The following is a 26098-nucleotide window of genomic DNA, read 5'->3' as shown; positions in this document are numbered from 1 at the left end:
TTGTATAGTTCACCACTACCACCGCACAAACAATGTGCATTGTTTTAATTATTTAATATACTTAGCTATATTTTTCAATGTAAAAAACTATGCCCCCTCACATTTAATTTTTCCAGTAAATATTGCACTTTCTGATTAAAACTATTGGGAGCTATAAAGGTGAAGGGGCCCCTGACCATCAGGTCCAGTTGTGTCCGACTCTGGGGTTGCGGCGCTCATCTCGCTCTATAGGCCGAGGGAGCCGGCGTTTGTCCGCAGACAGCTTCCGGGTCATGGTGGCCAGCATGACAAAGCTACTTCTGGCGAACCAGAGCAGCGCACAGAAATGCCATTTACCTTCCCGCCGGAGCGGTCCCTATTTATCTACTTGCACTTTGATGTGCTTTCGAACTGCTAGGTGGGCAGGAGCTGGGACCAAGCAACAGGAGCTCACCCCATTGCAGGGATTCGAACCACTGACCTTCTGATCAGCAAGCCCTAGACTCTGTGGTTTAACTCACAGCGCCACTATATAGACTATAGTAAAGTCTAATTGCTTTCATAATGATAACCAAGCCTATGTCACAGAAACTGAAGTGAAATGAACAAATCCATGTTAATATATTAATATAAAATAAACTCTTAGCTTATAAATAATATAGAAGGCTTCAATAGGGCAATATATAACTTCAACCAACCAATCAATCAATGTGTATATCATAAATCAAACCTCGAACTGTTATAGGAAATTTAAATCTCTTGGTTGTGCCACCGGGGTTGTGTCCAATTAAGTTCTACACAGTGTAAAACAGACTGGAGTATATTTAATTAAGTTAATAGACCAAAGTTAGCCTAAGTAGCTGAGTGAGTATAGATATTAGAAGACAGTGGTGTGGATCCTTGTGCCGGATTTACGTATAAGCTAAAGAAGCTATAGCTTAGGGCCCCAGTCTCTTGGGGCCCCCCAAAAAACTTAAAGGGGAAAAAACCTGGATGTACATTTCCAAAATATAAGATAAAAAACAAATAAAATAAAACCTTCATACAGCAACAGTGCTTTTTGTTATGTAGGCTCCTATGATGAAAGTAATGGGCCCGCCTGCTAGCCTGCTCCCTAAAATATCACTGGCTTGCTCATTTCTATATATAGGGTGCCTATATTCAGCATGTGCAAATGGCTTTAGATACATGTTAGGTCCATAAATTACCATATAGCATATATTCAACACAAAAAACAGGACAGCTGACACAGGACAGCTGGACATATAAAGGGCCCCATTACCTTCAGTAGCTTAGGGCCTCATCAAACCTAAATCCAGCCCTGTGTGAATCCCAAGAGAAGTGAAGTTTAGGAATTTTACAGCAGTTTTTGATGCCCTCTTCCCACCTGAAGCCACCTGTGCCCCCACCCCAAGTATCTACCCTTCTGAACAATGTAGGTTATGGCATCTGAGGCTGCTGGAAGAGGCACTTTGAAGTTCAGAGAATGAAAGAGCTGCCTGACACTGCAGCAAAACTTTGGGAGGATTTCAGATGGCTGCAGGGACAAGGAGAGGATGGGAAACTTTCCTTTCCATACACTTCTTTAAATTGATTTTCACTACAATCCAAGCCATTAGCTTAAATTAAGTCGTCATCCTTGTGTAGGAAAGGTCACACAGCTCAGTAAGAGAACTGTTAGTTTGCATGCAGGAGACCCTGTATTAAATTTCCGTTTTGTTTTGTTTGGTTTTTTGGTTTGTTTGTTTTTTTAAAAAGGCTAGCAAGCCTTGGAAGGCTCTCTGCCTGAGACCTCGGAGAGCGGTTACTAGGATAGAAGGTTCAAGGCCCTTCCATGGTCACATTCATCACTAGTAGAAACATCTCTCTACTTCCTTGCAACGCTCAGTTGTTACAAAATGAATTGTACCCTTGTGCTTAAATAGTGTCAGCTTCCCTTTCCAATGTAGTGATTTCAAGTTATCTATTATAGATCCTCAAATCGATCTCCCAACTTTCTCCCCTACACACATGGTGTGGGGGGGGACTCACACTGTGAGAGGCTATATGATGAGTAATTTCTCTTGTTACGAGAATTCGGGAGGCAGAAGCTAACTTGTGAAAAGAAGTAAAAAAAAATAACTGGAGTGTGAAAATGTATCCCTAGACTAAACAGCAGCTGATGATATTTTTGCCTGCAGGTTTGAAGTCAGAAGGGATTTACAGAGTCTCGGGGTTCACTGAACACATTGAAGATGTCAAAATGGCCTTTGATCGAGGTACAGTACATCTTAGCTGTGGAAAGCCTGTCGGCAATATTTTAGCTTTGGAAAGCTTGTACATACCCTGTGTTCATTGGCATTGCACATGTTTTGATGCTGTAATAATGAGAGAGCCGTTTTCCTCCCACAATACTTTCTGGGTATTTTATTATGTACTGGTTTCTCTTGGCATTTACCACTTTTGTCAAAACATGTCTTGGGGTGGGTAGGAAGATGCACAGCTTCTCAAAACACACCTATTTGAACCGCTTCATTTCAGGGAGGACTATACCACGTTCTATTTCTGCACATTAAATTCTTCCCCACAATCTCTAAAATAACGAGGGTCTAAATTACATTATCACTATACTATAAGGACAGATGAGCTTTAGAGTAAAAATCAGGTCAGTATATTTGTGACTGTTAATTCCACTGATGCCCGAGTAAGCTTGATAGGAATAATGTTTATTTATTCTTCCACGGAATGAATATGGATGCTGTACAGCAGCAGTCGCTCACTGTGCTGGTATTGTTGACCAGTTCTGTTCCTGCTAGCATATAAAACATTCATTGTACAGCTTGTTCATAGAGTTCTCATTGTAACAAGTGCATTCTGAGCTTGAGTTGGTTGTTTATTCTGCTTGGCACCACACATGTCATATTTGAGGGTTGTTACTAAAGAAGGATCTACATCACTATTTTTTTAGCCTCATTGGCACTAATGGAAACTTTTTTTTACTAAGCTTCATAGCCACATGAGGGGGTTGATATTCAGGGAGACATGGCTAGCGAATGAAGAGATAAACCTCACCCCCTCTTTTGTTCTGCCCTTCACAACTGCAATTAATTTAAGAAAAATGAGTTGTAATGGATGTTAAGCATTGTGGGTAGATTCACCTTTAGTGTGTGTTATAAACTATGGGCAAACACAAGTTCTCTTGTCAGCTTGTTTAAAATATGGCCACTGAACTTTGAGATGCGTATGATTCCCACCACCAGGAGACTACAGAAGTGACCTGTTCCTCAACATGCCACCATAACTTGTTTGGTGGTCTGTGGTGGCATAATTAACATAGGAATTTATTAAAATGCTTATTATATACGACTATTTCATAAAAAATAAAATAAAAATCAAAGCAGTTCCACTTGGTAAAAAGCTGCACACCAACAGCTCATCGCGCCAAACAGCTTCCCTGTGTTTGGATTTAAAATAGCTTACAGGTTGTGTTAATTTGCTAAATTTGCAAGAATTGTACCCTAGAAATCTCAACAGTTGCGGAGATAGTTATGTGTAGACTAAGATGTATTTTTCCGGTTGGTACTTCCATTGGTACTTTCCACATGCCCACCCAGGTTGCTTTCAAAATGTTACTTTAAAAAAAAAATTCTATTCAGATTAAGATGTTTTATAAATGGTACCTGACGGCAGTTAAAATCCATAAAATGTATAAGACCAAAGACAACTTCTGCTGGAGATGTAAAAAGGAGGTGGGGACATTTATACACATATGGTGGCACTGCGGTAAAATAAAAACCTTTTGGAATGAGATATTTGAGGAATTGAAAAAGATTTTTAAATATAATTTTAAAAAAAACCCAAGTCCTTTCTATTAGGAATGGTAGATGAAGATATAAATAAACAAGACGAGAAGGTCTTTCTGTATGCAGTGGCAGCGGCGAGAATCCTAATTGCTAAATATTGGAAAAAAGAAGAGATCCCTAAAATTGGAGAATGGCAAGGAAAATTATTAAGCTATATAGAATTGACCAAATTAACAAATTCAATCAGAGGAGGCAGCAACCAGAAATTCATTCAGAATTGGGGAAAAATTGGGGATTATTTGAAAAGGCAGTGCCCCTTAATAAAGACTTGGATTTATTTTTAATATTCCGTATTGATTCAAAAATGGAAAGCGAAGGGAAGCAGCATAAAAGTATGTGAGTTTATTAGCCCGGGATGATGACAAGTGGAAGTCGGCTTATAGGAGAATGCATGTGAAGTAAAAAGAAATTATTTTATTTGATAAACATATATATGATCTACTTGATTTAGGTTTTTAATTTGCACACCTTGTATAATAGGTATGTTTTGTTTCATTTATATTATTTGTATGTGTTCTATTTGTATATTTTTGATTTCAACTTCAATAAAGGTTATATTTTAATTTTTTAAAAAAATCTATTCAGGACAGTGAGCTGGTAAGGACAAAATTGCTAAACAAGCAAACAAACAAAGATGGCTGCATGTGGCTTGTTTGTGATGGATCCCTTGACCTAATCATGGTCAAACACCTCCAAACTGCAGTTTCTTTTATCAGTACCATTGCTCTCTAAAACTACTAATTTTTTCCCCCAGCCGGCTGATTCTTATCATCCAATAACACCAATTTTCAGAATGAGCAATCATTTTTACACTTGCAGTTTGTGGCATATTGCAGTTCACAAATAGTACATTTGTTTTCTGTAGTGCCTTTTGAATGTTTGAAAAGACAAAATACAGTGATGGAATCCATAGGTACCATAGATTCTTAGAGCAATTCCAGTTTGAGCAGTGCTTTTCATCAGAATTGATTTCTTGATTTGCTGTGCATTCCTGCCTTTTAAGTGCCCTTCAGTCTTTCCTCATCTGTTTAGCTTATAACAAGTTACAGGCAGAGAGATACTTATCAACTTCCAAGGAAACCTCCTCCATGATATGACTTGCTATGATAACCTATGAATGTCACTTTTATTTAGTAAACTTGCAGATAGCCCTGGAAAAGGAATATGGCATTCTGCTTTACCATATCTGGGTGGATATGGAGGCAGCTGCAGTATTTTTTTCCAAAGCATTTGCTTTCACTGTAGCACTTTAGATCTCATTGTACTGCAATTAAATAGAGCTGTCCAAACAACGTTTTATAATACTAACGCTACCGTGCCAAGTATATGAGGATAAATATGAGTCTGGCTGGTGCAGAATAAACACTGTGATGGAAGTACTGGTGCTGTATTAGAGTAAATGCTAATATGCAGGTTCACTCTGCTATATCAGATAAATAGACTGTTTGTTTTAAAGACTTGCTCCCCAGTCACAAACACATTTGAAGATTCAATTACAATCTAGCTCCCAATAGTAAGTCTGATTATCGCTGAGCTGTTAAACTTACAATTTGGCCTTCATGAGTAACTCAGCTATACATCTGCTGTAAATGAAATTTTGGTGGATATATTTCATGTTGCTTCAAGTTTAATGCCACAGGTTTCTTCGCAAAATGATTATTGATTCTGCTAAATACAAATGTATTTTAAAACTTTATTGCAGGGCTTTTCATAAGCAAAACAAAGTACCGTGACGTAGAGGAAGGAATTATATTATTACAAGGAATTATTTTAAAACAAGACCTGAGAAAGCAGGTTTATCGCTTATTTTCTAAAGGGACAGAAGAGTGGATTACTTCTGAACAAATTTAAACTTTGTGCCTGAAGACTGAACTACTTAGTAAACTGTTCCTAAAACACTCTCTCTCCCTATCCCCACCACCACCACACAAATAAGATTTTATACTCATGGTTTTATAACCAGGCAGAGGGCCTTTTCGGTAGTGGCGCCCGCCCTGTGGAACGCCCTCCCATCGGAGGTCAAGGCAGTAAACAACTACCTGACATTTAGAAAACACCTAAAGGCAGCCCTGTTTAGGGAAGTTTTTAATCTGTGATATTTTAATGTATTTTGCTATTTGTTGGAAGCCGCCCAGAGTGGTGGGGGAAACCCGGCCAGATGGGTGGGGTATAAATATAATAATAATAATAATAATAATAATAATAATAATAATAATAATAATAATAATAGTTTCTCATGTGCTGCACTGATAGTTTCACTGAAAGGTATCCTTAAATCTTTTTAATAAAATGAGATTGGTCTACTACAGTGCACTGTTCAAGGGACTGTCTTTGAAATGCATTCAGGGGGGGAAATTCAGCTGGTACAAATTGATCCAGCAAATGTGTTTGCTGGAGCCATTGTATGGGAACGTGCAACTTCTTGATTCTTTTAGCTTCACTGGCTAAATAAACTCAGGGGTATATAACTCAAGGCATTCACTTCGAAGCCTTAAAAGAGTTTGGGACAAGCATTCATAAGGGGACATGTCTTCCTATGTCCATCCCACAGAGGTTGACATCGGAAGACCCATAGGCACATCCCAGCTCCATCTGAGCTATAGTTGGTAGGGATGTGTGAAAAGGTATCCTGTGTAGTGTCCAGGTTATGAAACTTCTCCTTCATTTTCCAGTGATTCAAAACCCAATCATGAGGTGTGTTTGAAAAGATAACTCAGGAATGTCTTTGGCGAAAGAAAAAGTAGGACCTTTAAACCATCTCATTCTTTTCTAGATGGTGACAAGGCAGACGTCTCTGCCAACATATATCCAGACATAAATATTATTGCTGGAGCACTGAAGCTGTATTTCAGAGATCTGCCTATCCCGGTTATCACCTACGATACGTATTCCAAGTTTATAGATGCAGCAAGTAAGTACTGAGGCATTTCATTTATTTATATAGTTTTTGTCATAACCTTAACCCTACAATTCTAAAACTCCTGCAGCAGCAGGAATACTGGAGTTGTTTAATTGTATTTTTTTATTGAACTTTGAAATCTGCATCTGATAAAGCTTACAAGAATCTTGTTTTGTATCACGTAGAGCTCTCCAGTCCTGATGAAAGACTAGAAGCTGTCCACGAAGTGTTGATGTTACTTCCTGCAGCACACTACGAGACTCTTAGATATCTGATGATTCATCTCAAAAAGTAAGCGAACTTGCCTATAAAAGGAGGTTTGATCATCTTTCTTCATAAATAAATATGCTTTAAAAAACATTTTAAACCGTCACTGCAGAAGATATTTCTGGCAACCCAGCCTGATGGGTGGGGTATAAATAATAAAATTATTGTGAGTAATTTTAGTAGTGGTAGTAATAATAATAATAATAATAATAATAATAATAATAATAATAATAAATTTTTATTTATACCCCACCCTCCCCAGTCAAAATCGGGCTCAGGGCGGCTAACACCAATAAAATTACAATAAGACATAAAAGAAAAGAAAACAATTAGTTAAAATACAGATTAAAATACAATTTTAAAATTTAAAGTGCAGCCTCATTTTAAGTAGTCCATAAATCCAAACCATGAGGGAGGAAAACACAGGGGTCAGACTGAATCCAATCCAAAGGCCAGGCGGAACAGCTCTGTCTTGCAGGCCCTGCGGAAAGATGACAAATCCCGCAGGGCCCTGGTCTCCTGTGAGAGAGCGTTCCACCAAGTCGGGGCCAATACTGAAAAGGCCCTGGCCCTAGTTGAGGCCAATCTAGCCACCTTATGGCTCGGGATCTCCAAAATATTGTTGTTTGTGGACCTTAGTAGTAGTAGTAGTAGTAGTAGTAGTAGTAGTAGTAGTAGTAGTAATATCTTCAAATTTTAACCAGTTTTACCAATCAACAAGTCACGGCCATATAAGTAAACCAGAAATGTTAGACATGTACAAAGATACCTGAGAGTACAATTAGTCATCATAGAGATCACAGTTAATTCAAAACTTTGTTTCTAAGTGGGTTCACACACACAAAAAGTTTAGTTTATTACTAAATGTGTAGAAAGAAAATTGACCATCAATTTGTCCACGAGGGCCCTTCACATGGAACTCTCCTGCCCACGTGTAATTGTGCCTCCCATTCAGAATAGGTGAGTGAGCTGCACAGAGTTCCTGTCTCCATTTAATTGCATGGCGTAACTTACCAGCCTGCCAACACTGACGTCACTGCAGCTTTCTTGGACAGGACAGTTGCACAACAAATTGACACTGCGGTGGGAGCTGGAGCTAATATGGCGTAGGCCTGTGGGTGAACCAACAGAGCCATTATGGTACAGGCCCAACCTTATTCCTGCCTTGTCCTACAATAGTTCCATCCAGGTAGCCCAAAAGTCAATGTTGGAAAGGTGGCTCCAGCTCCCTCCCCACCAGGCCACTATTGCAGCGCAGAAACAACCATTATTCAGCATGCGAAGCAAACATCTACTGTATATTTTGAAAAGCAGCTTCTCTGTGCCCTATGCATTTGGACATCTCTTAAGATATTATACGGAAAATTTGCATGATGGTTCCTCAGATCAAGGAGCAGGTGTCTGTTTCTGTTTGGATATAACTGGACACCACCTTGAATCAAGATTGCTAACTAAGGCAAACTCGGCTCTACAGATGTTTTTGGCCTACAACTCCCATGATCCCTAGCTAACAGGACCAGTGGTCAGGGATGATGGGAATTGTAGTTCCCAAACATCTGGAGGGCTGAGTTTGCCTATGCCTGAACTGAGCTTTTCAAAACTGCACTTTTTTGTGTTTTCCTAGAATTCCTAATCAGTTCTGGGTATAACAAAAGGGTGGGAAAACAGTTTAACAGAAATATCACTTTTCTTTCACCTTTAGGATTACCATGAATGAAAAAGACAATTTTATGAGCGCTGAAAATTTGGGAATAGTGTTTGGACCTACTTTAATGAGACCCCCAGAAGACAGCACCCTTGCTACGCTCAATGACATGCGGTACCAGAAACTCATTGTGCAAATATTGATAGAAAATGAAGATGTTTTGTTTTAAATGAACAAAGCTGTAAACTCATGGCCATCTGCTATGAAAATACAAGTTTAAAGGGAAAACAGATTCCCATAAGGAAAAAAAATGGGTAGCACATTATTTTCTGCAGTGTTGCAGATGAACACCAAAACATTTAGTAAAAAGGGTATGTCTTATAGACATACGCCTCTTTTTTAATTATTTAAGAAAGAACAAAGGTCAGAAGAAAATCATCTTGCCTTGTATCTTTTGCCTTGCTTCCAGTGTTAATGATGTAGAAAGGTTACAGACTGTTCTACTGTAACTTATTAAAGGACACAAACTTTGTATTTTATTTAGATCATTGAAGCAAAAAGGTACTTTCAACCTGATGCTCAAAGTACTATGCTGGCACGGTTCCTATTGAAAAGAACTTGGTCAGCATAGCAGACATGTAGGATTGTAGTTGTAAACCCTGATTCAAGGAGGGTAAACCATATATGGGGGGGACGGGGGAACAGGTTTCCCGCATCCCTTTTCGGCATGCAATGATTTCTAGATCATGGTAGTTATGTGGAAATAAGTGGCATTGGACTTGGTGGGATTTATTTTCCCCATGACAACCATAATGTAGCGCTCAATACATGCTCTCTAGTATTTCAGTTGTGTCCCTCTTACTGAAAATAATGGCAAATTACATAGTAGGATTGTAACATTGTCCATGATCTGATGCCAAGCAGAGCTTCTGTACAGGCAGGGACTTCCTGGTTCTCTTCTATGAACTGTATAATGCCTTGTCTACAGAACAAATAATTTCTGTATACAGTTGTACCTTGGTTTTTCAACAGCCTAGTTCTCGAATGTTTTGGCTCCCGAATGATCGAAACCTGGAAGTTTTCAAACTTCCTTTTGGAAGCTGAACATCCGAAGGGGCTTCCGATTGGCTGCAGGAGCTTCCTGCAGCCAATCAGAAGCTGCGCTTTGGTTTCTGAACGCTTTGGAAGTCAAACGGACTTCCGGAACAGATTCCGTTCGACTTCCAGGGTACGACTGTACATGGGGGCATTTCTATTTACACAGGAGAAAGAGGAAGACCCTACATACAGGATATTTTATCTTGTCCAATATCTTAAGGATCAGGTTGTTTGTCAGTATTAGTTTTTATAGGGGTATACGATTTCTTTCTAATTAAGACATAATTATACTATGTCTAAATGGAAACAAACATGTATTTAAAGTATATTTTTACTTTAGTTAGCTGCAGGAATTTTGTTTTATTTTAGCAAGATATAATTCAATGCGGTGCATTGATGACTTCCCATATAATTCTCTTAAGCATTATTGCTATGGATATTGAAAACATTTACCACTAGTGCAGTATTACCCTGAGATACCTCTTTCATTGCAAATGCTTTTAATAAGACTTCATTTCTCATGCTCATCTTAATATTATTTGGTTTGTTATGTTCTAGCAATTCATGTTCTTTGCTTTTAGAAGTATACAAATACAGTATTCTATTTATCCACCCTCCTTCCAAAAAGAGGAGCATCAAAGGTTTATAAACAGACACTAGCATCAACTACTACACATAACACGTTTTTTGGAGTACAGTAATGTTTAAAATAAGTGATGCCAGAATATTGGATATTACCTGGTCTTGCTTAAAAGTTAGCACTTATTTAGGGTTAATTTTGTATTATTATTTCTAAAAATCAAGTTGCATTACTTTGCTTCTGTATTTATAAAAGTAAAATTACACACTTTTCTTCAGTGTCTTCTGACAAATTTGTTAATAAAGGAAAGAGAGGTGAAGGAGAGAGAATTGGTATATTACCAAATCTCATGGGGGTATCTTTCAAAAGGCTGACCTCTCAATGCAATATAATGAAATTCATCCTAATATTAAGACTTTTTTCCCACATGGAATTTCCTCATCGTGGGATTTTTTTGTACAAATATTTCAAACACAAAGGTAGCATAGTTTATTACAAAACTGAATTTACAATACGAAAGACTCTATTGAGCTCTCCTCCTGATTTGTACAAATCATAAGTTTCAAAACCCAATTATGCTGTTTTCTGAATTATTTCAGGGAGCATAGGTTTCTATTAAAATTGAGATGGGGAGTGTGCAACATGGATAATGAAAAAAGAGTAAAGACAAAAGGAGGCACATGAAATAATGTATATCAGTTATCCTTTATATAGGTCACCAAGGGCTAAGTAGACAGACCCAGGCTGCAGGCCAGATGTAAGTGAGGTCTGCTTTGCTGGTACAATGCTAGAAGGGAATCTCCTAAGTTGTACAGATTTCAATTGTTGTAGGTTTATGTACTAAATACTGTCATAAAATGGTATGGAAATGGTTTTATTTTGTGAAGTGAAATATGCTTTGTAATTTATGATAGTGTAAATGGAAAGGGGAAAAAATATCCCATTAAATGTGTTGAGACCCTGTCTGTAATTTTCACTGCAAGCGAAAACACTTGGTTTCTCTATGCATTTTTTAAAAAATATTGGTTTAAAGATCTGCACATTTTTCATACAGTTTACATGCAACAAATTGTTTTAAAATGATTTTGCTGATAGAACTAATATAAAAGTAATTCAAATAATATATAAACTTATCAGGTGTTCTAAGATGCATACAAATTTAACCTGACCATGTTACTCTTTCCTTTGCCTATCTTTAACAAGATAGAAGATACCATATTTTATGTTTAATAATAATAATAATTTATTATTTATTCGCCGCCCATCTGGCTGGGTCTCCCCAGCCACTCTGGGCGGCTTCCAACAGAAAAATGAAATAAAATAATCTATTAAACATTAAACGCCTCCCTAAACAGAGCTGCCTTCAGATGTCTTCTAAAAATCTGGTAATTGTTTTTCTCTTTGACATCTGATGGGAGGGCGTTCCACAGCGCGGGCGCCACTACCGAGAAGGCCCTCTGCCTGGTTCCCTGCAAATTGGCTTCTCGCAACGAGGGAACCGCCAGAAGGCCCTCGGCGCTGGACCTCAGTTTCCGGGCAGAACGATGGGGGTGGAGACTCTCCTTCAGTTTTAGTTTCCTGGTATTAAGTACTACAGTCACCTATCATTATCTTACCAATTTTATACAAAACTCAAGTATGGAAGAAAGCTACATTATGTTATCCAAGAAATGTACTACCTTTTATTATTTCCTTTACTTCCACATGGCTCTGAGTATGTTGAATCACATTATTCAAAGGTTTATTAAGTGCCTGAATGAGAAAACACGCTGAACTATATTACAGAAGTTTCTTCTTGTACTATTTTATGGAAACTGGTTTTGCCAGTTTGTTTTTTGAGCTCAAGATACATTGTACATAATACAATGACTACATAATACATCCCAGGGCTGTGCCCAAAGTCCATACTGCAATCTGGCAATGATGTCTCAAGAGGTAAAACTGATCTCTGCCTAAAAAGCCATCATTTCACTGGTGGGCTTCTGCAGTTTATTGGGAGAAGGGTACTTCGCGTGCCTTGGGTTTCACAAACAAACACCCCTGGCACACATTCCCCAGCATCTCTTGTGCTCTCTGATGCACATCCAAACTCTTAAGTACACTGCGAACCTGTAGACTGAGGGCAAACGAATCAAGGCCTTTAAAGGGGTCAGTAACAGGACATAGTGTCTTCATTTCCAATTCCAACTAAACTGCTACTATATAAACACAGAAGTGCATAAAGGTCTTCTGAAGTCCGTGTGAAATCTTGCGACTGTTTTGTACTGATAACTTTCAACAAGTTCAGAAAGCCCTCCAATCCTCTTTGTATCCATCATGCTAACTCTATGTGCCCACCTGTTCCCCGTCTCTGGTACCTAGCAAGGCTCCCTTCCTAAAACAACTTCAGAGAAGGTCAAAGAACCTGCTTATTTTATCGTACGGGCAACTCCCAATTTACATGGCGATTACATTCCACGGCACCATGCGTTTAAGTGAAATCACATATATCTGAAACACCATTGAAAAAGCCCCCATTCCGTCTCTGCCCCTGTCCCGTTCCACCCCTTTTGTGACATTTTTGGGTCACTTCCCAGGTTCAGTTGCGCACATATCGGATGCGCCTAAAACAATTGCTGCTTGTACACACCATCCTTAAATTCCTGAGGGCTGGAATCTGTTGCGAAGAAAGAAATTCTGAAATTATTTTGAGATTTAGGTGCCAGGATAGATAAATGGTGACCTCTCTAGAATGAGGAGTTTTTATAGATAAGATCCAGGTTGAGAAAGTTAACGACTTGCGCCCAAAACTTACCTAATTGTTAACTCAAATCTCAAGTGTCCTCTGTCCAAGGCCAGCATTCGACTATTGGGCAACACTGCCTTCACACTACTGCCTGAAGCCACTGCACATGGCCTGTTTCACTTAAAAAACACTCCTATGATGAATATACAGCCAGATTTTACACATGTTTTACTTGGGAATGTTCTCAACTTTGTTGGAACTTCATACAAAGAAAGTGTGCTGCCTTTGAGCGGCGAAACTAGGCTTTATTTCACCTGGGTCAAAGACCCAGTTTGGTGCCACCCCACACCATTTTAAATACACACATACAGGCAAGGAGCCTCAATAATGCCCAGAAGTGCAAGCAGAAATTCCCATTAACAGGAACTGCTGTCTTATCCCGTGTTTTGTGAGACCTGTGAACTCTGCAGCTGCTTCTGTTTTGCTGTGGGTACTGGCTTAGGGTTGCCTGGGTGAATCAGGCGCACTAGTTCAGCCCCCCAGAGCCCAGACAACCCCCTACAGACACATCCTAAGACTTATCACAGCTTGGGAACACACTGCCTAAGACACCACACAAAATGTGGACAACGTAAAGCACTCTACCAAACAAGCAGGGTTTCAGGAAGCCTTAGAGAACGGTTGTGCCTGGCTCTCTCTCATCCCTGCTCCTAGCCAAATGGTCACATGGGCACCAAGACTGCCAGAAGCGGGGAGAACTCATGACAGCATTACAGTACAAGGAAATCAGCGCAGGCCTAAGGAAGAGAGCCAAGTTGTGTGCTGCCGCCATGGCCAGCTTCCAAAAGGCACGGAGGGAGATCAAAGTTGTGCCCTCCTCTGTAACTCCCTTGCCTCTTGATTTATACCGTGCTACTACTCCTTCTTCTTCCCCGGCCAATCGTTGTCCAGCTGCCACTCGAGAGGGACCAATCCCATTTAGGGAGGAGGAGGAGAAGGGGCGGGGTCCCTTCTCGAGGGCTCACCTGCACCTGCTTCCTTGTTGCCTGAGCATCAGGTGCACCGCTCAGACCTTTCGAGGAAAGTGAGTCGGGCGGGTGGGATTCCCGCGCCACGAAAAGAGCGCGCGCGCGAGCTGGCTTCCTTACAGCGCGGCCGCTCTTTCCCAAGCGCCCTTGCCCCCCCCCCCCAACCAGCTGCTCGCGGTCGTCCCTAGAGACGGCTAGTTGAAAGGCCGGCTTCCGACGGCGGCTCCCCCTCCGGATTGTTCTTCACCTGCGAAAGTTGGCGCTCCCTTTTGGAGCGGGCGGGCGCCGGAAGGAGGCCAAGTTCCCTGGCTCGCTCGCTCGCTCGCTCGCTCTCAAGAGTCAGCCTGTTGCTGAGGCAGCGAGTAGTTCCCTCAGAGAAGGAAGCCCAGGTAACGACGCTCTTGGCGAGAGGATGGACTGACTCCCTCCAGCACCGCGCCTGCTCTCAGGGGGAAGAAGAAGAGGAGGAAGAGGCGCTCCTCTGGCGCACAGGTGAGAGCCCACGAGAACGCGCCTTTGCTTGCTTTCTCCTCAGCCGGCAGATGCTCTCTTCAACAGGTGCCCGGCAAGAGCCCTCTCCGCCTGCGTCTCGCGCGCTCCCGACCTGGATTGGGGGGGGGTGAGAATCTGCCGAGAGGCGCCCACCTGTCGCGCAGCGCTAAGGGCGCGCGCCATGCTCACCTTGCATGCAGCATGAAAGGCAAGGGGGAGGGGCGCGCCTGAGAGGCGGGAGGGAGGGGGGCTTCCTCAGACTGGTCAGTGGGAGGGGGCGCAGCCGGCATAAGATGCTGCGCGTGGGCGTGCGCGGAGCTAGGCTGCCACCTCCTTCCTGTCAGCGCTCCTAAGTGTGGACGCAACAGCGCTTCAGCGTGGCTGATGCGGAGCAATTGGGGATTTTCGTGCCTTCGGGTGAGTTGAGTGGGACTTATTCCCCAATAAGTGTGCATGGGATTGATTCTATTTATCTATCTATCTATCTATCTATCTATCTATCTATCTATCTATCTATCTATCTATCTATATGGTTTATAGATTTATTACTTTATAGATTTATTACTATTTATAGATTTATTACCTTTATCTTCCAAGGATCTCAAGGTGGTGTACCTGGTTCTCCCTTCCTCCCCATTTTATCCTCGCAACAACCCTGTGAGGTAGGTTAGGCCTAAGAGATGGTGACTGGCCCCAGTGAGCTTCATGACTGAGTGGGGATTCGAACTCTGGCCTCCCAAATGATAGTCCAACACTCTTTATTCCTGCATTGCACGGGGTTGGACTAGATGACACCTTGTGTCCCTTCCAGCCCTATGGTTCTACAATTCAATCCTCAAGACACAGTGCAGTGAACTAACAGTGCCGTCCTGTACATGTTTGCTCTGAGGAAAGCCCTGTTGATTTCAGTGGGACTTGTTGCTAGCTAAGTGTGTACAAGATTGCAGTCCAAGGCTGCAATCCTGAGTCATGTATTTAGCAGCAAGCCCTACTGAACACATCTGGGCTTTCTTCTGATTAAAGGTGCATGGGGTCAATTTTATAAAACCTCTGAATGAACTTAACGGGAACTATGTCTGAGGGTCCCAGTACACTATTGTAATCTCTGAGGAGCTCTGAAATGGAGGGTTACTATTTATACATGCACACACGCCTTCCCTCCCTTTCTGCATACGGTAATAGGCAGAAATCCAACAGGCTTTGTTTTTTCCTCCAGTAACTCTGGATTAAGTAAATGACAATCCTGAAGAGGTAGGGAAAGAAGCATGTGTATAGCGGTTGATGGAGTTTGGGGATTATAGCTTTACTAGAAAAAAATTTCCCAAATTCTACCCCAACTTTCAAATTAGCAAAATGTTGACAGCTAGGGTTATCTAGCCATAAAAAATAACCCCAGTTATACGGTGCATTTTTCTGCTGTATCCTCTGTTGCACCTGCCTGAGTTGTTTCCTTGCACAGTACAGGTGCAACTCAGGCCCTCCAGCTATGACTTGCAACAAGCTTAATTAACAAAGGCAACAAAGAGCTGCTACCTCAGTATTCAAGTCCTGCTGGAAAGGGGGCCGCCACTATTAGATAAATGTTGCAATTAACCTTTCCCCCCCCCCCCAAAAAAGCTTAGTTTATCACTTTTAACTGCTGTTCAAAGGAACCTGCCTCATTCTGGTCTTTGCAGCAATTCAGTGAGTTGCATTCTGCTCGATGGATTCTGTGTGTACAAAATACTACATGCTGTTGGTGAAATCCTGGCCCCAGTGCAGCCAGTATGAATGTTCCATCATTCAACAGAGCAAGAATGTTTTTTTGTTTCACAAGCAAGCAGGAAACTTCTCAGAAATGAAAGCATGTTGAAGATTTAAGAGAGAGTCTCTAAAGTGCCTGGCCCTACCTGTCATCATGATGACAAACCATAGCACTGTTTCTGCAAAATCTGGAAGCTCCCTTGTAGAAAGGAGCAAGGTTTGCCTTCCATTTCCTTATCAAGCTGAAGGAACACCACCAGCGAACTTTTACAGAAACATTTATAGTTGGTTTGTGCAGTTGTATGGAGAAGAACCACTTACGGAGTGCACAAAATAGAAAACCAGTGAGTTAAGTTTGCAGAACGGAAGGGGCACACATGTGACTGTCTCCTCCTAGCAGTTCAACTCCCAGGGTGAAGTAGTCCTAGGAAATTAATCCTCAATCTCCATGTCACAGAGCCATGATAGCTAAATTGAACCTCCATTTTCAGAAACAGTGTACTATTATTTATTAACATCTCACCCTTTGTCATATATCCAGGGTGGATATATATACTGTCGATTATTGGAACTAGGTGGACAGCTGCATTTAAGTCTGATCAGACAGTAGTCCACAATTAGGAAGCAAATGAGACCTATATGTATCTGAGAGTAGTGTTTGTATGCCTTCAAGGAATACATTTTTAAAAATTCCGAAAGTGCACAAAAATGAGCTACATTTGTGCCATGTGTTCAAAGGGAATGGAGAAGGGAAGAAACAATCCCAACTGAGCCAAAACACTGATAATCGGGTATATTTGATTATGCAGATATGCTGAAACTAGAATATAGAATGCATTTTTAATTCTGTCTCTTCTAGTTTGAATCAAAATTTGCTCCGCAGGAGAAGGCTAGTTATCAACTCGCTCACAATCCATCCATATCCGTGTTTACTTGGAAGCTGGGGTAGTGAGTTCAGTGAAACTTATGCTGTACTGCAGTTTTCTGCTCACTCAGTTTGGGTGGTTTTGGCCTAAGACCAAATCATTTTGTTCCCATTGTTTGCTGTGAACAACATACCAATGCAAAATTCACAAACCTGAAAAGTTAGCATTTCAATCCCACTTAGCAAATTTTTGTAAGCTGATGGTGCTGAACTTTGCTGCAAATGTTCAACTATAGCTGGGACTTGTCAGGAGGTACTGCTGGATCAGAAACCCAGTGTACTGGAAATACCACAAGTCTCTGTTTAAATCTTCAAACCAAAGAAGCTTTTGATGAATTGTGCTAAGCAACTGAATTCTTGGTTGCTTAGCCAGTCTTGGAAAGGTTTAACTACTGCTAATGACTTCATTAGTACAAAAGAAGGTTATGCAGTGTGGAAAGGTTTTAACTCTCCAAAGCATTCTAGATGAATTAAAGTTTGCATAGTTTCTTCACCGATGTGCTTAGGAATGGACACAGTTCCTATCCTATGAAATCTATCAACAGGGGCAGGTCCCGTTCAGTCCTCTGTCTTTATCTGGGAGCAAGTCCCATTAAATTAAATGGAACTTACTTGTGAGTAGGCATGCGTAGGCTACTGCTCTTAGAAGCAAAGATGATAAGACACTGACAAATTGTCTTAATGCAAAACATTGCCCAGTTCTGTGGACATTAGACCTCTTGATTTTCAAGACCATTAACTTGCACTTTGCCATTAATAAACTGCAACCGAGCCTTCCCAGTGAACATTAGACCAAGAAGCAGAGTTCAAAAACATCCTAAGCAAGACATAAGAAGTGGCCTACGGAGTGAGACCAAAGGACCATCTAGTCCAGCATCCTATTCTCAGAGTGGCCAATTAGATGCCTATGGGGAACTCACAAGCAGGACACGAGTTTAACAGCATTTGTGGTACCCAGCACACTGTCATTTGTAGTGGTGGTTCACACATCCTTAATAAGCCTTTGAGAGCCTTATCCTCCATTATTTGTCAAATTCCCTTCTAAAACATCCAAGTTTGTGGCCCTTACTACATATAGTAGTAGAGAATTACAGTAAGCCCGCAATTTATGTGCATTTAACTTGGGCACATTCAGCTTTATGTACTTCACAATAAATAAATTTAAGGGAGTGGAAAGCTGGTGGACATCCAGGAAAAAAGACATTGGTAATCTCACCTGCCATTGAACCCAAAGTGCTTTGACTGTATGTGATTCTGGCTTTAGGCATGATCTCCAAAACATAATTTACAGGCTTACTGTACACTATTTAACTATGTACTGTGTTGTGCATTTCTTTTGCCCATCTTGAATCTTCCAAGAGCTTCATTGCATGACCCCAGGCTCTAGTACAGATAACTTGGAGCCTGCACGCAGTACATAATTGTCATTTAAAAAATAATAATTAAATGATCATTCCTAAGGATCCATGCTGAAAGGTTTCCTAAATTTCTAAAAGTAAAAAATTATATACACGCGCACACAGATTCTTGTACGGACCACTCCTTCAAGACCCCCTGTTGTGATTATGGAATGCCAGAAGGTAGTTGTGATATCTCCAAGGCCCCTGAAGTGTGATTTTTAAAAAAATTAAAAATGGCCACACCCTCTTATACACTTTGGCCACACCCACTTTTGCATGCAATCCTTAGAAGGTTGACCATCAGTAAGTGCAGCCATTGGGCTGGAAAAAATGCTTGCTGCCCCTTTTCTAGTATGAGGAGGGAGAAAATGCCTCTAATCCACTTTCTTCACACTATGCATATATATATATATATATTTACATCTCTATCCTGTCTCCCCTTAAAAAGGTAAAGGGACCCCTGAACATTAGGTCCAGTCACAGACGACTCTGGGGTTGCAGCGCTCATCTCGCTGTATTGGCCAAGGGAGCCAGTGTACAGCTTCCGGGTCATGTGGCCAGCATGACTAAGCCGCTTCTGGCGAACCAGAGCAGCGCACGGAAACACCGTTTATCTTCCTGCCGGAGCAGTACCTATTTATCTACTTGCACTTTGATGTGCTTTCGAACTGCTAGGTTGGCAGGAGCTGGGACCGAGCAACGGGCGCTCACCCCATTGCAGGGATTCGAACCACCAACCTTCTGATCGGCAAGCCCTAGGCTCTGTGGTTTAACCCACAGTGCCACCTGCGTCCCTTCTTACTTCCCCCCTAAATTTTAAAGTCCCAAATGTACATTTCCTCATAGGGAAGTTGCTCCAGTCCCTTGATAATTTGGGATGCACCCTTTCTGCACTTCTTCCAGCTCTGGAATATTCCCTTCGAGATATGACATCCAGAACTATACAAAGTATTTGTATAGATTTGTACAACTGAATTAAGCAGTTTCATTTTCAATTCCCTTCTTAATGATCTTAGTAGACATGGGTTTTGATTTTCCCCCCACAGCTGCACACATAAAGTTGACATTTTCACTTACCTATTAACTATGATTCCTAAGATCTCTTTTCCAGATAGTCACTGTCAGATCAGACACCACTGGCATATACGTATATGAAGTTTGGGATGTTGTTTTTGACTCAATGTGCATCACTTCATACTGGCTTACGTTGAGTCATATTTGGCATTTTAATGCCCATTCTCCCAATTCGGGAGAGTTAACATTTGAAACTCTTCTCAAACCCTTTTTGATTTAGCCATCCTGAACAATTGTGTGCCATCAGCAGACTTGGACGTCTCAGTACTTTCTACTAACTTTATATCATTTATGAAGTGACACAGTACAGATCTATGAGGGATTCCACTTCTTACATCCCTCCCATTTGAGAATGGTCCATTCATTCCAACTCTCTGCTTCCTGTTACTGACCTGTCTCCTTATTCCATGACTGCTAGTTTGCTCGGGAGTCTTTGGTGAGGGACTTTATTGAAAGCTTTTTTAAATTTAAGTACACAATGTCTACTGAATCTTGCCTATATTCTAAATTCAGACACCTCAGACATGCAGTCGCCCTCCCACTAGTCCTTTGGACACTTTTGTCCTTTAGAGACACTTTTTGAAAATTTATTTACCCTGGAGTTTGGTTGAGAACGTTGAGAATTCACTCTTCCTCACTGGACCGTATATAATTTTGATATTTTATGGCTGCTTCTGGTTTAAGATATTGTTGTGGCCCCCTCCGTGATTCTTAATAAGGAGCAGGCCAAAAGTCTTCAAAAAACTGTTTATTGACACTCTCAAAGAACTCTGAAAGGTTAATGAGACGACTTGAAGTAGCAGTGTTGGTGGTTCTTCTGTATACTTGCTAGTTTTTTCTTTAATAAATATTTCCACCAGGTTTCCAGAACAGATATTCAATAAGCCAGTCTTTATTTTTCCAGATCTTCTCCCTACCCACCATCCCTTCCTAAAAATTATACTGTTATACTGGTCACTTTTACACTTTTCAGGTACTGAGGCGATTTTGGGGACATGCTACACATTTCCATTAAAATACCAGCAATTTTACATTTCACTTCTTTCAGAATTCTCAGGTGGATGCATTGGGACCCAATGTTTTGTTTTAGAATCTCTCTCTCTCTCTCTCTCTGTCTCTCTCTCTCTCTCTCTCTCTCTCTCTCTCTCTCTCTGTGTGTGTGTGTGTGTGTGTGTGTCTGTACAGTTCTAAAACAAAACCCTGGGCTCCTTCAGGAAGAGTGGTATATAAATATAATAAATAATAAAATACATATTTATTAGCAGGAGATTTGGTTAGTGCAATGACATGTCATTTTTCACAAGCTTGTTTCTTCAGGGTCTTTATTTCTTTATTAACTTTCCTCCTGGGCATAAAACAGGGGTACTTTTCTTCCTTTTGGCATCCTGCAGAAGGGTTGGCCAACCCTAGCACATTTAGGGGTGCTACATATTTGGAAAACTGTTTTGATGTGTTTTTGTTTTTTAAAAAGGTTCACAAGGAAATGATGGTAAATCTTCAGTTCATACTATTGGGCTGAAAGGGTTGGGGTACCTGGGAGTCCAACAGTAACGGGAGGGCCATATCAGCCCCCACCAGGGCACAGTGGTCAGTGGTGGTGGGAGATACAGTCCAACATCACCAGGAGGGTCCAGCCCCCACATTCCTAACATAGTGCTTTCATTAGCCCCATTATGCCCCCAAGCTGGGCGCTTCCTATTTATGCAGCAGTGTCTCCCTCTTTTTTGGAGGGGGAGTGGCGCTGTGGGTTAAACCACAGAGCCCTGGGGCTTGCTGATCAGAAGGTTGGTGGTTCGAATCCCTGCGACGGGGTGAGCTCCCGTTGCTTGGTCCTTGCTCCTGCCAACCTAGCAGTTTGAAAGCACGTCAAAGTGCAAGTAGATAAATAGGTACAGCTCCGGCGGGGAGGTAAACGGCGTTTTTGTGCACTGCTCTGATTCGCCAGAAGCATCTTAGTCATTCTGGCCACATGACCTGGAAGCTGTACACTGGCTCCCTTGGCCAATAACGCGAGATGAGCGCCGCAACCCCAGAGTCGTCCGTGACTGGACCTAATGGTCAGGAGTCCCTTTACCTTTTATCTCCCTCTTTTTTGGAGGGGGAGGGTTATATTCAATGTTAGTCCTACTCCAAGCAGGATTATAGAACTGTAGAGTTGGGAGGGACCACAAGGATCATCTAGTCCAGCTCCTTGCAGTGCAGGAATCTTTCGCCCACAACCCTGAGATTAAGAGTCTCAGGCTCTACCAAAGGAGCTATCCTTCAGGACCTCTATGAACCAAAACGTTTTTTTGGGGGGGGGGTAGGCCTCAAGAAGGCCCTGGCGTCCCAGTTTTGAAGCAAGCAGATAATAAAATAAAATGCAACTGGAGTCTCTGCGTATGGTTACGATGACCCTCTTAGACAGTTCCTCCAAAGGGGCCGTGAGCCTACTAATCGCGCTCCGTGTGTCGGATGTCTCCCGCACCCCCTTGAATGTCTCCTTCCTACCGCGGACCCCAAGTCGGTGAGGGCTCCAGATCCTGCTGCTAAACAAGCCTCCTTCCTCTCTGTCCTCCCCTCCAGGCCACCGGCCCCGAGTGCACCGCATCGCCCAGGACCCCCTGACCAGGAAGAGGCGCGCGGGCGCCTTTGCCCTCCAGAAGATGGCCGAGAGCGCCGGCACGGCCGCCTCCTCGACGGGGCCCGCGGCCAAAAGCGGCTCCTCGGGCGCCTGGTGGAAATCGCTGACCAGCAGGAAGAAGCCCAAGGAATCGCCAGCAGCTGCGGCTCCGGCTGCGTGGCCTCCTCGGCAGGTGCCTGAGCCCTCGGAGATGCTCCCCGCCGCGCCCAGCCCCTCGGACTCTCAAGAGAACCAGCAGCCCAACTCGGGCAGCCGCCGGAACCTTAAGATCTCCCGCTCGGGCCGCTTCAAGGAGAAGCGGAAAATGCGCGCCACGCTGCTGGCGGACAGTCCCCAGAAGCTCTTCGAAGGGGCGCCGGGAGCCGCAGCCGCCGCAGCCGGGAATCCCGCCCCGGCGCGCCCCGGCGAAGAGACGCCGTGCCAGTGACCACGCCTCCCCGCCGTCCCCTTCCAGGCCCGCTTGCCTAGAGGAGGAGCTGCCTGTCTGATCTTGGTGAAAGGCGGCCTGGTTGCTGCCTCGTCTCCGGCCGAGGGGAGGAGCGAGTGCGTGCGTGCGTGCGCTCTGCTGAGCTTTTGGGGAACTGTGACCTTGAGGATCTTGCGCGCGAGTTTGCAAAGCCTCTTTCGCCCTCGCCGAGGGGACAGATGATGGCGAGGCGTCCGCCTTAGTCGACCACGGGGGTCTCTTGTTTCACGGGGAGGGCCGCAGATCTCTGGAACAATAGTAATATGCAATAAGGAAGAGACCCGCTGAAGCTCAGCTGCCCTTTCCGGTCATGAAATTAAAAAGTGTTCAGCGGGCAATGTCCCCGACGAAATCGTCATTGTGATTTATTTCACGCCCACCACCACCTTTTGCAGAAAACCGCCAGTGCACAATATGCTGCTATATGGAATAATAATAATAATAATAAAAGGGAATAAGAATTCTAGCATGCAGCCCCAACTTAGTCCCATGTTCAGGTATTGCAGTAGATGTCCCAAATCGGAAACAGACAGACAAACATGGTAAATAGCCCACTGGTGACCTATATCAATGTGCAGCATTGATAAAACTTACCGCTGCTCTGGGTCAGATGAAGATGTCTTGCTGTTGCCCAAACAACACTTGAGGTACATTAACCGAGTAATGGTACAGTACCGGTAATATCAGTTTTCCCTGAAGATGCCAGGAGGGATGAGTATAGTGGCAGAAAGACCTGGTGCTGATAAAGTCAAGTGGAACATCTGCATGTATATTTTAAAATGGCACACCAAAATGTTGAGGTTTAAAATAAGTTGTGGGGGTTCCTAGGTGCCTTGTTTATGACATTTCAGAACACATGTTAAAAACCTATTTTTGAAGGTGACCTGCAACAGGGACCCCAGTTGCCTGCTCTTGGAAGTCACTGTCATGCAAATGAATTCAGAATTCCAATCTCTTGCATTAGCTGCTCCTGAGAAACAAAATTAAAAATGGAAATGTGGATTTTCATAATTTTATCTATTTTCAGCTGCTCCTGCAATGAAAGAGGCCATGCTGCAAATTTTTACAAAGAACTAATTACCACAGTCCCAAATGAATAACATCATTTTAATAAAAAGACACAGGGAAAAAACAACAACCTATGGTTCTCTTTATGCCAAGGAGGCTTTTTGTTAGTCTAGTATGCTTTTAATAGCCTCCTTTTGGGAAGAGAGGGAGTTGGAAACGTTCCAGCTTATCTTATTTCAAGGCCAAAGCCTTCTAGTGGCACCTGGAGATTCTTAACAATTGTATTCCTGTTGGTAGAAATGTCAGTAAACGAATCTGTCTGCTATTCAGTGGATTATAAAGGGAAGGGAGGGAGATTATAGTTGGGGAAGTACTGCACTTCTTGCTCCCAAATTTATTCTCTACAAAGAAGCAGAAAAAGGAAACAACATTTCATTTTGTTTCTGGTAATTAGAAGCAGCTGCTTCAACTGGGATGCAATGAGGGAGTAATAGTTGTCATTCTCGTTGTTAAGAGACGAACATGATACATTTTAGTACTATGGTTCTCAAGTAACTGATACCTCCTCTGGAGAAGCTGAACAAAAGGGACCCAGCCTAAATACCTCTGGGTAAAAGGACTGCTGGAGGAGAACAGAGCTGGGCTGTCTGCTCAATGCAGTGCCAATAGCCCTGCAGCTCAAAATCCCCCAATGCCTCCTGGTACCAGACCATAGGAGAATGAAAGAAATATCTCCAGGAGTTTCTCTAAGTTCAGATGGAAAGAGATATGTTATCTGTAGGATAGGAAAGTGTGTGGCTTTGACATTTTGATGGGAATTTTTAAAAAATGCTTGAAATTTTATTTGGTAGACCACTCTACTGGTGCTGTGGTCTAAACCACTGAGCTTCTTGGGCTTGCCAATCAGAAAGTCGGCGGTTCGAATCCCCACGACAGAGTGAGCTCCCATATGCTCTGTCCCAGCAGTTCAAAAGCACCCCAGTACTAGTAGATAAATAGGTACCGCAGTAGCGGGAAGGTAAACAGCTTTTCTGTGCACTCTGGTTTTCGTCAGGGTGTTCCATTGCGCCAGAAGCAGTTTAGTCATGCTGGCCACATGACCCGGAAAGCTGTCTGTGGTCAAATGCCGGTTCTCTCGGCCTGAAAGCGAGGTGAGCGCCGCAATCCCATAGTTGCCTTTGACTGGACTTAACCATCCAGAGTTCCTTTACTTTTTGTTTTTACCTTTTATGTGAACTACATCTTACGTAGCTGGACACCTGCAATTTAAAATTTGGAGACCTAACGTTTTTTTAAAAAAAGTAAGACCCACTTTCTGTTTTACAACAGTAGTGTGTCTGCTTTCAAATAGTTCTTGCTGTGTCAAAGCTCGCCACAGAACTGTTAAAGGTGTGCTAGTGTGTTGGAAAGTCTTTGTGCCAGACATGCTGCCGTGGAGACAATAGCACAAATCCCCATATGTTTTCTGGCATTGCATTGGATGTGTTTGGAGGAAGCAGACGTGTTTTTTGTAGCCTGTGTCTCATAGGTTTCAATTAAACATGCTTGTCATTGCACACCCTTGATAATTCTTCATGAAGGCTCCAGCCAGCCTGTATGTAGCACAGGAGTGGGGAATCTTTCTCAGCCTAAGGGCCGCATTCCCTTTTGTGGAACTTCCCAGGGGCCACACGCCAGTGGAGTTTGTGCTGAGCCATGGTGCCATCATTCAGTGAAGTGGGACTGACTTCTGACTGCGCTGTTAGCTCTCTTCCTTTTAAGTCCGGGGGGGGGATCCTTTTTCTGCAGCAGGAAAATAAATGCACCATTTAATACAGGCATTCCCAAACTGCGGCCCTCCATATGTTTTGGCCCACAACTCCCATGATCCCTAGCTAACAGGACCAGTGGTCAGGGATGATGGGGATTGTAGTCCAAAACATCTGGAGGGCCGAAGTTTGGGGATGCCTGATTTAATACAAGCTGTGATACCCACTCTCCCATACAGGGGCATAGGAAGGGAGGGGCGATGGGGGCGCTCCGCCCCGGGCGGCACGATCCTGAGGGCGCTATGGCGGCTGCCCCTCCCCCGCCCACGCTGGATGCCCCGCTCCCAGAACGTGCACCACACCCCTACGGGTGGCGCGTCATGCCCCCCATAACGTACACCACACCGCTACGGGCAGCACCCCCCCCCCAGAATGCCTGTCACTCCCCATGGGTGCCGCGCCCTGCCCCCAGAAAGCTCGCCAGCCTCGCCCCTGGTGCCAGAGCATGAAGCTCCGCCACTGCTCCCATAGTATTTTAGTTCATTATTTTAAAATG

The 26098-nt window shown here is 42.8% G+C and overlaps 2 protein-coding genes across 5 annotated transcripts in view; both read left to right on the top strand.

The window, feature by feature from the left end:
- CHN2 (chimerin 2) overlaps positions 1-11273 on the top strand; it is a 156377-nt gene extending 145104 nt beyond the window's left edge. For all 3 annotated transcript variants that reach the window (XM_035129608.3, XM_035129606.3, XM_088654062.1), the window contains 4 exons: positions 2160-2237; positions 6595-6732; positions 6906-7011; positions 8690-11273. In XM_035129608.3, coding sequence (XP_034985499.2) covers positions 2160-2237; positions 6595-6732; positions 6906-7011; positions 8690-8861 — 494 coding nt within the window. In that variant the 3' untranslated portion in view covers positions 8862-11273. The remainder of the gene's footprint in view (positions 1-2159; positions 2238-6594; positions 6733-6905; positions 7012-8689) is intronic.
- A 2984-nt stretch (positions 11274-14257) lies between these two features.
- On the top strand, positions 14258-25350 carry PRR15 (proline rich 15). Of its 2 annotated transcripts, none has more exons than XM_035130290.3 (2): positions 14258-14555; positions 22263-25350. In XM_035130290.3, the coding sequence occupies exon 2, from the start codon at positions 22343-22345 to the stop codon at positions 22745-22747; it is 405 nt and encodes a 134-aa protein (XP_034986181.2). In that variant the 5' UTR covers positions 14258-14555; positions 22263-22342; the 3' UTR covers positions 22748-25350. The 2 variants fall into 2 exon arrangements, with proteins under 2 accessions (XP_034986181.2, XP_088510190.1); XM_088654064.1 differs by lacking the exon at positions 14258-14555 and adding an exon at positions 14838-14972 and having other exon boundaries at positions 22263-23138.
- Positions 25351-26098: the final 748 nt, after the last annotated feature.

Source organism: Zootoca vivipara, chromosome 11 (assembly GCF_965207765.1).
Source record: "Zootoca vivipara chromosome 11, rZooViv2.hap1.1, whole genome shotgun sequence".
NCBI lineage: Eukaryota > Metazoa > Chordata > Lepidosauria > Squamata > Lacertidae > Zootoca > Zootoca vivipara.
The sequence above is the reverse complement of the archived record's forward strand: the minus strand, read 5'-3'. Positions and strand labels throughout refer to the sequence as shown.

Bases quoted from the DNA above. Each gene is read 5' to 3' on its own strand.
- PRR15 (XM_035130290.3), top strand. From the start codon at position 22,343: ATGGCCGAGAGCGCCGGCACGGCCGCCTCCTCGACGGGGCCCGCGGCC.